We start from the raw sequence: 13,030 nt of genomic DNA, 5'->3' as shown, positions 1-13,030 counted from the left end.
CTTTTCTCTTTTGTGTTCCTTAAAGATTAGAAAGAGGCTTAGAATTTGTTTTAACACTGCTAGTCTGTCTTAATATACCAAAAGTAATGGATAAATGAATTACTTTTTACTATAAGTAAGCATGATTGATCTACATGTACTCAAATAGCATTTTTCAGAGCAATATCAGAGGGAAGAAAAGAAATAGAAGAATCATTTGTTCAGTGCAGTATTATTCTGTTAAACATCTCTTTGTTTTTCCTTGTGTTAAGCAACAGAATCATTTTCTGATTCAAAAGGTCTCACGTGGCACAGGAATCACTGGCCTGGCTAAAGACCCATATGATGTTATTTTAAATTTCTATATTCAAAAGTTATTTTAATAATTGGAGTTTTTTTCAAATTTGAAGCTAATGCTAATCTATAAGGAATTAATTTCTTGAAATTGGAATTAAATCCGGTTTTAACTGTGAATGAAATTTTATCAGCTTAATTTGACATTTGTCTGTGTGTTAAAACTGTCACTTTGATGATGAATAGTCTGCTAGCTGGAAATTTTCCACTACCATTATTCTAATGAAAATCATTTAATGAAGATATATTTTAAATATATATATATACACATATATATATATATGTGTATATATATATATATATTTTTTTTTTTTTTTGCTGTATGCGGGCCTCTCACTGCTGTGGCCTCTCCCGTTGCGGAGCACAGGCTCTGGACGCGCAGACTCAGCGGCCATGGCTCACGGGCCCAGCCGCTCCGTGGCATGTGGGATCTTCCCAGACCGGGGCACGAACCCGTGTCCCCTGTGTCGGCAGGCGGACTCTCAACCACTACGCCACCAGGGAAGCCCTTAAATATATTTTTGATAGGTTTCTTTCTTTTGGGATTTCAGCAAAGAAACAAGTTTGATTTTTGGTTTAGATTATAGTGTTTTCAACCTTTTTCCTTTCAATTTTATTGAAATATAATTGATATATAACAGTATCTTCAAATTTAAATGATAGCTTATGTTTTCCTCCTTCAGATGCTGTTCCACTTTTCCTGAGGCTTCTCCATTCACCCCATCAAAATGTCTGTGAGCAAGCAGTGTGGGCATTGGGAAATATCATAGGTTTGTCTAAAACTTGTAATACTAGTCCAACAATCATTGTTATCATGTACTGTGTAATAAAAATGACTACTAGTAGTTGAAAAGAAAAAGCAATTTGCCTTTTTTAGTACTAGTTTTTATGAACTAGTTTACAGAAATTACAGCTGTTTAAGTATAAACCCATAGTAAACAGAATGAACATTTTTGTTGCTTGTGATACCAGTATATCTCTTCGTATATAGTCAACTCTTAATTATTTGAATAATTATGAAATATGTATGTGATTTAGGTATTTTCCTCTTTCTCCTTTATTATGTTGGTCCATTTTATTCCTCAACTCTCTTACTATCCTAGGAAATAATAAGAAAAAAGGAGGAGGCAAAACATAAACCAAAAGTTTTCTCTGTAATAGCAGTTCTGAGAAGAATCTAAATTGAAATTTTTTATATCTCTTGTGGATTTTAGTGCAATGAAGTATAGTAATGTTATCCACTGTCATCATGAGGTCATCATCATACATGTGGTATCTGTACCTTATAGGCAGTCTCATTAAATGTTGACCACCATGATTGCCATACCTTCAGGTTTTTTCTGATAAATAATTGTAGGAAGAATAATTAAAGACAATTCCAGTATTTCAAGAATTTGTTTTTTAACTACAACCTAACTTCACCCAAACTCAAAAATTCAAAAATCTGTCCTCCAGTGGAGAATGGAAAAAATCTGCTGTCTGAACTGTATTGTGTACCATGATGTTAAAAGTTATTTTTGCCACAGATTTTTTTATTTTTGCATAGAAGTAATCAGTTTTGCTCTGATATACCTCCTCTTTATTACCCTTTTGGGGGCCAAGATGGAAGGTAAGGTATGGTTAGTGCTCCACAATTGCGAGTTTTCAAATGGGAGAATTTCCCTATAAACTGTTTCTTGGCATATGGTATATTACTGTTAGGAATGCTATCGTTTGTATATCCAGAGTCCCTCACTTTTATACCAAATTGTAGATTTAGAACTATTAGTACAACATCTTGATCTTTGGCTTTTAATTCCAGTGACATTTTAGAATTAATTAGAATACATGGTTGCAAAAAGAACAAGCATTTTATCTTCAGATACCACAGTGCAGGGCAAAGTGTTTTCACTTACGGAATGTAATACTTCAGTGTGGCTTTCATACTACAAATTATAGTGATACTCTAGATAGAGGAAATTAAATTTGGCACTTTTCTCTGGGGCAGTGATTCTCAAACTCTAGCCTGTTATCAAAATTATATTAAGGGCTTGTTAAAACAGAATCCTGGACCCACAGAGTTTCTGTTTCAACAGATTTGGGATAGGGCCCCAAAATCACTATGGGAACCACTGATCTAGGGGTATTGGTTCCCTCTCCCCTGCCTTTTTGAGACATAGTTTCTAAGTGTATAGAGTAATTTATAGTTAATACTCTCTATGCTTTGATATTAGATCATCAGTATAAATTCTACAAATATTTTCTCTGTAATGGTATTTCAATATATCTCTTTTTATAACGTGAAAGTTTCTTAAACTTAGAGTACCATTGAGAGAGAAGAGAAAAAGCAAGAATTCTGTGTTCACAAAGTACTTTAAAGCCTTACTGAGGCTTTTAGATGGCATAAAAACATTTTAGGGTGAACAGCATATAAACCTGAATACATGAATAATGTGCCAAAAAATCTTAGTACCTTATCTTGCTTCTCTTGGCTCAAAGAACTAGGTTATTATTGTCTAAAACTTTCACATAAAACAAAATAGTGTACTTGGTTCAAATACAGGAAGTAGCATATTGAACCCAGTGCTTTACGTTTTCTGAGTTGCTTATTGTATTGAATTAATAAATCCTTCTTCCTACAGGTGATGGGCCACAGTGTAGAGATTATGTCATAAGTCTTGGAGTTGTGAAACCTTTACTTTCCTTCATAAGTCCATCTATTCCTATAACATTCTTAAGAAATGTTACTTGGGTTATGGTCAACTTATGTCGCCACAAAGACCCACCACCCCCAATGGAAACCATTCAGGAGGTAACAAGTATTTTTGTTTTCCTTTAAAGTAAAGTAGATACCATTATGTGTATATTTTTATCTGTGTATATTTTAAAATCTATATATTTCTCTCTTCAGATTCTTCCAGCTCTTTGTGTTTTAATTCATCACACAGACGTAAATGTGAGTAAATGCTTCCCGTCATATATTTTTATATGTATATATGGTTAGGGCTTATCCCCATGACACAGGGGAGAAAATGACATTATGTCAGTGCACTCTATCAAATGTTTTCATTTCAGGAGCTGCAATACATAGTTTGGTATTTTATATTTTCTCTGTGTTTACCCATATCACAGTATGAAATTTCAGTGAAGAAATCAAGCCTGTTATTTTGGTCTGGGCAGTAATGTATGTGCATATATTATATATTAGTGTTGTGAAAACTGGCATTGGAAGTTCTTAAAGTTGCCAGTTAGTAATCTCTCTCACTAAGATTTTATCTTTGATTGTTCATGAGCTTCTTATGAAAGCTCATTTTGACAGCTGGCCATTGAGAGAACACTTACACCTAGTGGTATTATTTTTTGAAAGGTAAAAAAGAGAAATATTTGTGCCTTTATGCATGGGTTTGTATTCATATACCATTCTTACACCAAACCATGAATATCAGTTGCTCTTTAATTTCATTTTTACTCAATTAATTCATTTATAATGACTTTGGTAATGGCTTCACTTGGTGTAGAGATAATTGAGTATACAAACAAAAAGGAAACAAATCAGTGCAGACTAGATTTTAAACATAATAAATATATCCTACTCATACTAACACAGAGAGCAAAGGAGAAAGCAACTCAGGAAGTATGAATGAGTGGGAAACTGCCATAACTGCTTATAAATTCAGTCTAGCCTTTATTGTGTTAGAAGAGCTAGGAATATAATGGGTAAAAGAAAATCACATGGATAAAACTCATAGTAACAATCAGAACCTTGTGTAGTTCTTTAAAAACACAGTTTGGTATGATCACTGTCTGACAAGCTGCTTCATTCCTTCACAGTTTCTAGGGTATTAATACCCTTTTGCCAGGATCTCTGTAAAGATATGGAGCAAATTAAAGTTAGAATTATACTACATCAAGCAGTGACATAATGTGCTTGATTTATTCATTAGATGAACATGATCTTTGTCCTAAAGATATTTTTTCTAGCTCCAGATAGTCTAGGGTGTTTAAAAAACAAACAAGCAAAAAAACCACACATGTAAACAAATTTTGGTTTTGGCTTATTATAGCCAAATTCTTTTTTTTTTTTTTTTTTTTTTTTTTTGCGGTATGCGGGCCTCTCACTGTTTTGGCCTCTCCCATTGCGGAGCACAGGCTCTGGATGTGCAGGCTCAGCGGCCATGGCTCACAAATTCTTTGATTAAATTACAGTTTTTTGTATTTTACTTTTATTAAAAGATTTCCAAGAAAGATTAATCTCAAAGTTTACAACTCTTCTGGAAAACTAGACATCTTGGTTGACCTTATTCAGAGATGTATTGTGTTCTTTCCACTTGTTTACCCCAATCCATTTGAGATTGTAACTGTTTTTCTTGCTCTTGATATATCTTGAATTTCTCAAGCCAGTTTGCATTGTTCTTTTTTAGTAGCATTAGTAATATTGTTTACTAAACAATAATGTTTACTAAAAATGAAATCTTCTTAGGTTAACACTTAGGAGCAAGTTCTTAAATCAGGCCATCAAAGAAATAAAAAAAATAAAATAATGAAACTGCTTCCACAAACCATAAGTGAAACATTGAAATTACACTCTGGTTGTAATTAGTAAACTTATCATAGACTTTGCTGACACAAAAAGTGCATATGAGATCAGGTCTGATTTAAATTATGATTTTGATGTGAGCATACTAATGACATGTTTAGTATTGGGCGTTTTTAAAAAAATATATCTGGATTTTACACACAGTCATGCACAAAGTAACTTGAAGTTTTTTTGCCTATGTCAGCAAATTTTGGCAAAAAGAAAAGTTACTTTTGTAAGTTGAAATTTAGTTGTCTCACATATTTTGATACCACTTTATGTGTGTGAATTTTTCATTTGGTGTCTTTTTACGTTAAAAATATCCATAGTGCTTTCTTGAATTTCTGAAAGGAAAAATGGCAAAGTGCTATTTTCTTCTAGGAGCTTCTTGGATGTTTTAAACATATCATTGATTTAGAATTTAAAGGTTTCAGACTTCTCTGGTTTGTCTTTTGACACAGAGTTCATATTCCAGAAAAGCTTTCGGAAGTAAAGTTTCAGGCACAATTATTTAATACTGTGTCTTCGTCAGTAATTGTATTATTTAGCAGTTTAACAGTTGTTTGTCATTCTTCGTTTTGGCCATAACTTCTAATTAGGACTTCACATACAAAGAAAGAAGAAACACAATGGCCTGTTGCACTTTGAAATATAATCATTATAAGTTAATTACAGAGGCTTTTTTTTTTTAAGTACTTTTGGCACCTGATGTAAATTATAGTTTTGTTTAGTTGGTTGGTTTTTTGGGGGTTTTTTGTTTGTTGTTTTTTTTTTGTTTTTTAAACTAGAACATGTTTTTTGATTATAGATCTCACAAGTTGACCTATGGTTGCTTTTAATGTCTTGATCTGCAGCTGTGGGAGATTCCTATTTGGGAAGTTGCCTCTGGTTTTATAAGGCAAAGCATACTGGTTGGAAAAGATGAAAGTACTATAATCCTAATACTGGAGTATTGGCTTTAGACCTACCAACATGGTATTGATGCAAGAACACCTTGAATATATTCACCTAGCCCAGATGCTTTGAACCACCTTGTATGTTGGATACATATACTCTTTCCAACTACATGCGTTTATCACAATGTCCTTGGACCTAGTATCCCTCAATCTGAGCATTCGGGAAAGAGAATGTCTTTTTCTCATATTTTATGTGCTATGTAGTGTGTTTGTATCTTTGTGAGTTAAGAGTGGATACCAATCTGTGAACAAGTTCATAATTAACCTAAATATCCTAAATATGGCTAGAAGATAAGATGCACACACTTGATATAGACGTTCATAGATGACGATGCTTAATATAATAGAGAAGATTGATTCCAGTGAATTTAGGTGAGAGAAAAGGGAAGAAAGAAGATAGTAGAACAATCATAGGTTAGTCCATATGGTTAAGAATTTTTGAAATGAGAAAATATTCAAAGACTATTTGAATTCTTTTTATTCATTAGATATTGGTAGATACGGTCTGGGCCCTCTCTTACCTTACTGATGCTGGCAACGAACAGATACAGATGGTAATAGACTCTGGAATAGTCCCTCATTTGGTTCCTCTGCTCAGCCACCAGGAAGTTAAGGTTCAGGTGAGTTTTTTATTGATAAAAGCATTTCACTGTGTGCTTTAAGTGTGACATTTGAACATGGGTAATGTCAATAGTGTAAAGTATTTTTTTAGCCTAATAACAACATATCTGTGATGAAAAGAGTGAGTTATTATATCCCCATTTTAAAGATGGAGAAAATGAGATAGATTACTACAAGAACCTCCTCCTCCCCACCCCCCAAACCTCCCCAAAAAAGCCAAGTTGACTTCTTTGTAAATTACTGATTTCTAACACAGACCAGGGCAGTTCATATAGCAACTTGGATAGCATCTGAAACAAGTACTGATTATTTTTCCTACTTTTCCTATTTTTCTTCTTCCACTCTCCTGCTCCTTCCCCCACCCCCCTCCCCCCAACAGCTGTCCTTTTTTATTCTCCTTCACTGCACCTGGCAAGTTTAGTTAATGCTTAGCTTCACTGGCATTGTGATAAAGGCTTTGTACTGAAATGTGCTGCTTAGGGGTTTCCTAAATTGTCTTCTCTCAGTTATTTAAAATTTTTTTCTTTAATTTTGTTTTGTTTTATTATTTTAAAATCCTTCCATGTAAATATTTATCCCAAAGAATCTGCATCTAGAAAGAGCCAAAAAAGAGAAGGTGAGAAGTTCACACAAATATTATAAGCAGTAGCTGTCAAACTACGGTGGTAAAGGGAGATGCAGCAAGCAGCAAGCTCTCCCTGTCCTTCTGAGGTAAATAGCATGCTTTAATCTTAGAATGACTAAGAGCCTATAAAGCACAATAATAGCATAAGGAAAACTGTTAACCTGATTCACTATTTCTCAACCATGGCTGGACAATAAAATCAGCAGTGGGAAGCCTAAAGAAAAAAATTAGTGTATTTCCCTTGCTCTACTCCTGGAAATACTGTTTCAGTAAATCTGGATATTTCCTAGAAACCTGGGCTTTAAAAAGCTCTTTAGGTTATATTCATGTACTGTCAAAATGGAGACTCACTGCTATAAAATTTAAAGCACTTTAAAGAAAAGAGGGAACACAGCTAAATTCAGAAGAATTGATTATAGAATAAGTTGTCATTTAGGGTTATTTGAGGTTTATTTTAAATATTCCTACTAGATTCTTATGAAGTTTGCATTTCTTAAGTGTGGTACTTATGTCTTGGTATAGGTTTTTGGTTTGCATTTTGTTTTTGTTTTTTTCAGAATGCATCTTCAGTTTTAATACTGGACTTTATTGAGAAAATAGGGCTTGGACTTTCACTTGAGCCAGCTCTCAAGGAAAGTTATGTTCTGTACTTTACCTGGTAACTAATAGAGATTTTTTAAAACTTTTTCAACTTTCATGCCATAATTTAGGAACATAGAAAGAATAATGTAATGAACTATGTAGATTTCCTCTATATCTCTACTTCCCCACCAAATTATTTTGACACATATTCCAGATATCTAACTTCACTCAGGTTGCATCTCTAAAAAGTAAGGCTATTTTTTTTAACATATCCACCATACCAATAATTAGAGCACTTTAGGAAACCGTAATGTTAAAATCCAATCAGTATCTGAATTTTACTTATTGCCTCATTTTTTTTTTTCACAATTTGACCAAATCAGTATTCAAACAAGGTCAACACATTGCATGTGGTAGCTATGTCTTTATGTTTCTGTTACTCTACAACTTTCTTCTCCTTTTTTTCTTTCCCATGTTAAATTTACTTGTTAAAGAAGCTAGGCCACAACAAAACGTTTTTGAAAGAAGTTGAACAAGACCTAAATTAGTGGAAAGACATCCATGTTCGTGGATTGGAAGATTCAGTATTATTAGGATGGCAGTGCTTCCCAAATTTATCTACAGATTAAATGCAATTCCTGTTAAAATCCATATGGAAATTCAATGGACCCAGAAATAGCCAAAACAATCTTGAAAAAGAACCAAGTTTGGGGACTTCTCACTTCAAAACTTGACTACAAAGCTAGAGAAAACAAAACTTTGTGATTCTAGCATAAGGATAGACATATTGATCAGTGAAATAGAATCAAGAGTCTAGAAATAAACTTACACATTTTTGATCAATTGATTTTCAACAAGGGTGCCAAGAAAATTCAGTGAGCAAAGAATAGTCTTTTCAGCAAATGGTGCTGAGGCTACTGGATATCCATATGTAAAAGAATGAAGTTGGAACCCTACTTCACACCATATTTTTAAAAAATTAACTCAAAATGAATCAAACAGCTTAATGTCACATTCAGAAGTATAAACCTCTTAGAAGAAAACACAGGCATAAATCTTCATAACCTCAGATTAGGCAGTAGTTTCTTAGATATGACACCACAAGCAACTAAGGAAAAAATAGATGAATTGGACTTCCAAAATTAAAAACTTCTAAGGAAACAATCAAGAAAGTGAAAAGACAACCTACAGAATGGAAGAGAATGTTTGCAAATCATATATATGAAAAGGTATTAGTGTCCAAAATACATAAAGAACTCTTAAAACTCAACAAAAAAAAATGACAACCCAATTTTAATATTTATTTATTTGGTTGTGCTGGGTCTTAGTTGCAGCAAGTGGGCTCCTTAGTTGTGGCATGTGGGCTCTTAGTTGCGGCTCGAGGGCTCCTTAGTTGTGGCATGCGTGTGGGGTCTAGTTCCCGACCAGGGATCAAACCCAGGCCCCCTGCATTGGGAGCGTGGAGTCTTAACCACTGCACCACCAGGGAGGTTCCAGCAACCTAATTTTAAATGGTTTAAAAATTTTAATGTTCTCCAAAGAAGGCATACAGATGGTCCATAAGCACATACGAAGATGTTCAACATCCTTAGTCATTAAGGCAAAGCAAATCAAAGCCACAGTGAAGTACCATTTTATACCCACCAGGATGGTATAATCAAAAAGACAGTAACAAGTGTTGGCAAGGATGTAGAGAAAGTATAATCCTCATACATTGCTGGTAGGAATGTAAAATGGTACGGCCTCTTTGGAATATAGTTTGACAGTACCTGGAAAAGTTAGGCGTAGAGTTATTATATGACCCAGCAATTCCATTTCCAGGTATATACCCAAGGGAACTGAAAACATATTCCCACAAAAGCTTTTGTATTATCTTATTTTCTTTATGGCCATAATTACTATCTAAAATTATCCTTCATACTTACTTGTTTATTGGCTGTTTCCTCTTACAATAATGGAAGCTCCATAGGAGATGGGTTTATGTCTGTCCTATTCACTCCTCTGTTCCTAAATCAGTATCTGACACAACTTGCTCAAAAAGGATAGGTAGGCATGAATGCATAAAGATATCTTTCATAACCTGGGGCTTCCCTGGTGGCGCAGTGGTTAAGAATCCACCTGTCAATGCAGGGCACATGGGTTCGAGCCCTGGTGTGGGAAGATCCCACATGCCGCATAGCAACTAAGCCCGTGCACCACAACTGCTGAGCCTGCGCTCTAGAGCCCATGAGCCACAACTACTGAGCCCACATGACACAACTACTGAAGCCCATGCACCTAGAGCCTGCGCTCCGGACAAGAGAAGCCACCGCAGTGAGAAGCCCACGCAGCAATGAAGAGTAGCCCCCGCTCCCTGCAACTAGAGAAAGCCCGCGCACAGCAGTGAAGACCCAATGCAGCCAAAAATAAATAAAACAAATTTATATAAAATATATATATATATCTTTCATAACCTGCCTAACATACCTTTGTGGTAATAAGTGATTCATATAGAACAACATCTCATTAAATCTTTTTATGTTTCAGACAGCAGCACTTCGAGCTGTGGGCAACATTGTTACTGGAACTGATGAGCAAACACAAGTAGTTTTGAACTGTGATGCTCTTTCACACTTCCCCGCACTTCTGACACATCCCAAAGAGAAAATTAATAAAGTAAGTATTTTTAAATACTATTTAATAATTAGCATATAAAGTAGCCATTTTCATTTGCAAAATTAGAGACTCAAGTGTCTTTAATACCGTTTATTAACATAAACTGTCATTTAGACATTAAGAGAAAGTATTTTACTCTTTATGACATGGATTGGTACATGATTTTCCATATATAAAACCGATTGTAAACAGTGCATATTTGGCTCTCTTGGAAATGATGAAATAGAGATAATTGGGTGTTGAATGTTGTGTGATTGGAAGATTTTAATACGTAAGTTAAGTAATCTAAGTTTAATATTTTTTAGCTATTTGATAGAGTGTGTGTGCATGTGTGTGTGCTTGTGGAGGCTATGAAAAGGGGGCACTGACTGGTGATGCTGACGTTGGAGTGCATCTGAGGCTGTTGTAGAAATACATGGGTTGTTGATTACAACATTGCCGATGATTATAACCCAAGAACAGCTCACCTAAGTAGCCTAGCACCCTAAAATCTCTAACAGGTTCATTAAACATGATCCTGTGATCTGATCCAAAAGAGCCTACTGCACACTAGGAGTAAAACTTGTTTACTACTTTTTTAAAATAGAGAAAATGTTTCCCTTTAGAAAATTCATATGTTTAATAAGTTTATTAACTTTGGTAAATTATAGCAATATCCTACATAGGACATTAGGCAGATATTTTGTCTTATTTCATTCTGTGTTTTTAGTATGCATTTATTGTCTATGAAAAAAAAAAAAGACTTGTAATCAACTTGGTAGAAGTAGCACATTGTGGTGTAAAGGGTAGCATAAAAAGATCATTAAGGTAGACCAATAAAGCTATCAAACATCTGGTTCCACTTTACCTCTTGAGAGAGATGGTGCAATGAATGACTATTACAAATAAGTATACTAAAACAATCCACTATTTCAGTTTTTGTGTCTCCATTATCATGAATAATTGAGAGATTTATCTACTTTGGCTACGACTCAGTCAGAACAGAAGAGAGAATAAATAAAGCACGCTATGTGAGGAGGATGCTGAATCTCCTTTACAATTGTTTTAGGATTTGTATTTGTATTGCAGCTCATCAGTTCCTTAGTATTTGTTCAGCCAAGCTTCTTTTGAGTCTTAGTGTTTGGGAACATTGCTTTCAAGAATTTTTTAGAAGGGTTAGTTCATTATAACTTAGACTAGGGTCATTAGCAATTTGTCCAAAGAAAAATATGGAAAGGGGATAGAGGAATTCATATTCCTAAATTTTTTATTATGGAACATACTCCATAAAATCATTTGGACGTTGTAGTGAATGTGCTTTTTCCTAGTTCAGCTGCAGATTTTATTTTTTAATGAGAAATATTGAAAGGATCTTGTTCTACAGGAAGCAGTGTGGTTCCTCTCTAACATCACCGCAGGAAATCAGCAGCAGGTTCAGGCAGTAATTGATGCCAATCTTGTACCAATGATAATACACCTTTTGGATAAGGTAAGAAAGTCATCTTGTATGTTCTGTGTAAGAGGAAAAGAATTATATGAATATATATTTTTCTGTTTAATTACAACCTATACAATGGCATGAGTAGTACAGTAAAATAGTATTAATATTAAAACGTTCAAGCATTTTTTATATACAAGAAATAGTTCCTTTTAGAAACCCCTGGCCCTTTTTCTATATCATTCTTTTGTCAAAATTACCATTATCCTGAAGTTTATTAAAAATTCATATTACTACTACTGACTATAAATGCTCACATATTGTACCAAGCACTTTACATATATTACTTTATTTCTTTATTACTGTAACTCTGTGAGGTTAAGAATTATTCCCATTTGACAGATGAAGAAACTATGGTATAGACAAATAAATTGCCCAAGATCAAACAGCAAGTAAGTGTGCTATTTTATACGCCATATCATTGCATGCTTACATTAATGTTTGGGAAAGAGACAGTTTAAAGTGTCCACTCACAGCATGAGGGTTTTTTTCTCAACACTGATCTGTTAATTAAAGAGAGGATATCTCGATCTTCTTTTCTTCCATGTTTCCTACAAACTGGTAGTAGAGGCTAATTTCCTATAAACTGGTAGATCGGGTTCAGTCATGCACTAATGATTCACATGAGGAGAAACATTCTATCTGTTTGTCCTACATTTAGTGATATTTAGATTAAGTCAGCTCAGATGTTATCAGCCTGTTCCAGCCAATTATTATAAAGTTATTCATCATTCTTTCACATAATGGTTTTTCAGCAGTCATGATGATCATTACCTAGATCACTTATTATACTAGGAACTGCAAAATGATGACTTTGTAATTCTGCCATTCTTTATGTATTAGCCATGATTCTTCAATAAAGAAGAAAAAAGAGCTTTTCCCTATCAACTGTTGGTTTACTCTAAAACATATTTCATATAGGAAAGGCAAGACAAATGTTTGATCCCTGCTCATTATCACTGTTTTTAGAATGACATGGTTCCCTAATGACCTCAAAAGGAGACGAGTGTAAAGTTTTTAGTGTCATTAAGGAAATTATGGATTTACATATGTGTATATTTTTTATATAAGTTTTAGTCCTTTGTAGCTATTCTTTCTGACGTTCAGGTTGTCCCTGACCAATGGGAACCTCTTAAATTTGGTGCCTATGTCTTTTTTACATCACTGCAGTAGTTTTTGAGAGCTTCCTACCTTTTGGATGTGATATGATTCCCAGGCTTACCTTG

The 13,030-nt window shown here is 34.3% G+C and overlaps 1 protein-coding gene and 1 non-coding gene across 3 annotated transcripts in view; both read left to right on the top strand.

The window, feature by feature from the left end:
- KPNA4 (karyopherin subunit alpha 4) overlaps positions 1 to 13,030 on the top strand; it is a 55,406-nt gene that overhangs the window by 32,038 nt on the left and 10,338 nt on the right. For both annotated transcript variants that reach the window (XM_033409527.2, XM_012537442.3), the window contains exons 8-13: positions 1,017 to 1,103; positions 2,955 to 3,124; positions 3,224 to 3,268; positions 6,333 to 6,464; positions 10,199 to 10,327; positions 11,691 to 11,795. In XM_033409527.2, coding sequence (XP_033265418.1) covers positions 1,017 to 1,103; positions 2,955 to 3,124; positions 3,224 to 3,268; positions 6,333 to 6,464; positions 10,199 to 10,327; positions 11,691 to 11,795 — 668 coding nt within the window. The remainder of the gene's footprint in view (positions 1 to 1,016; positions 1,104 to 2,954; positions 3,125 to 3,223; positions 3,269 to 6,332; positions 6,465 to 10,198; positions 10,328 to 11,690; positions 11,796 to 13,030) is intronic.
- LOC117197493 (small Cajal body-specific RNA 7) lies at positions 10,537 to 10,860 on the top strand. The gene has a single exon (XR_004478140.1). It is a non-coding gene; the product is annotated as a small Cajal body-specific RNA 7 (non-coding RNA).

Source organism: Orcinus orca, chromosome 5, assembly GCF_937001465.1.
Source record: "Orcinus orca chromosome 5, mOrcOrc1.1, whole genome shotgun sequence".
NCBI classification, from domain to species: Eukaryota; Metazoa; Chordata; class Mammalia; order Artiodactyla; family Delphinidae; genus Orcinus; species Orcinus orca.
Note: the sequence above shows the minus strand (reverse complement) of the source record. Positions and strands in the feature narration are given on the sequence as shown.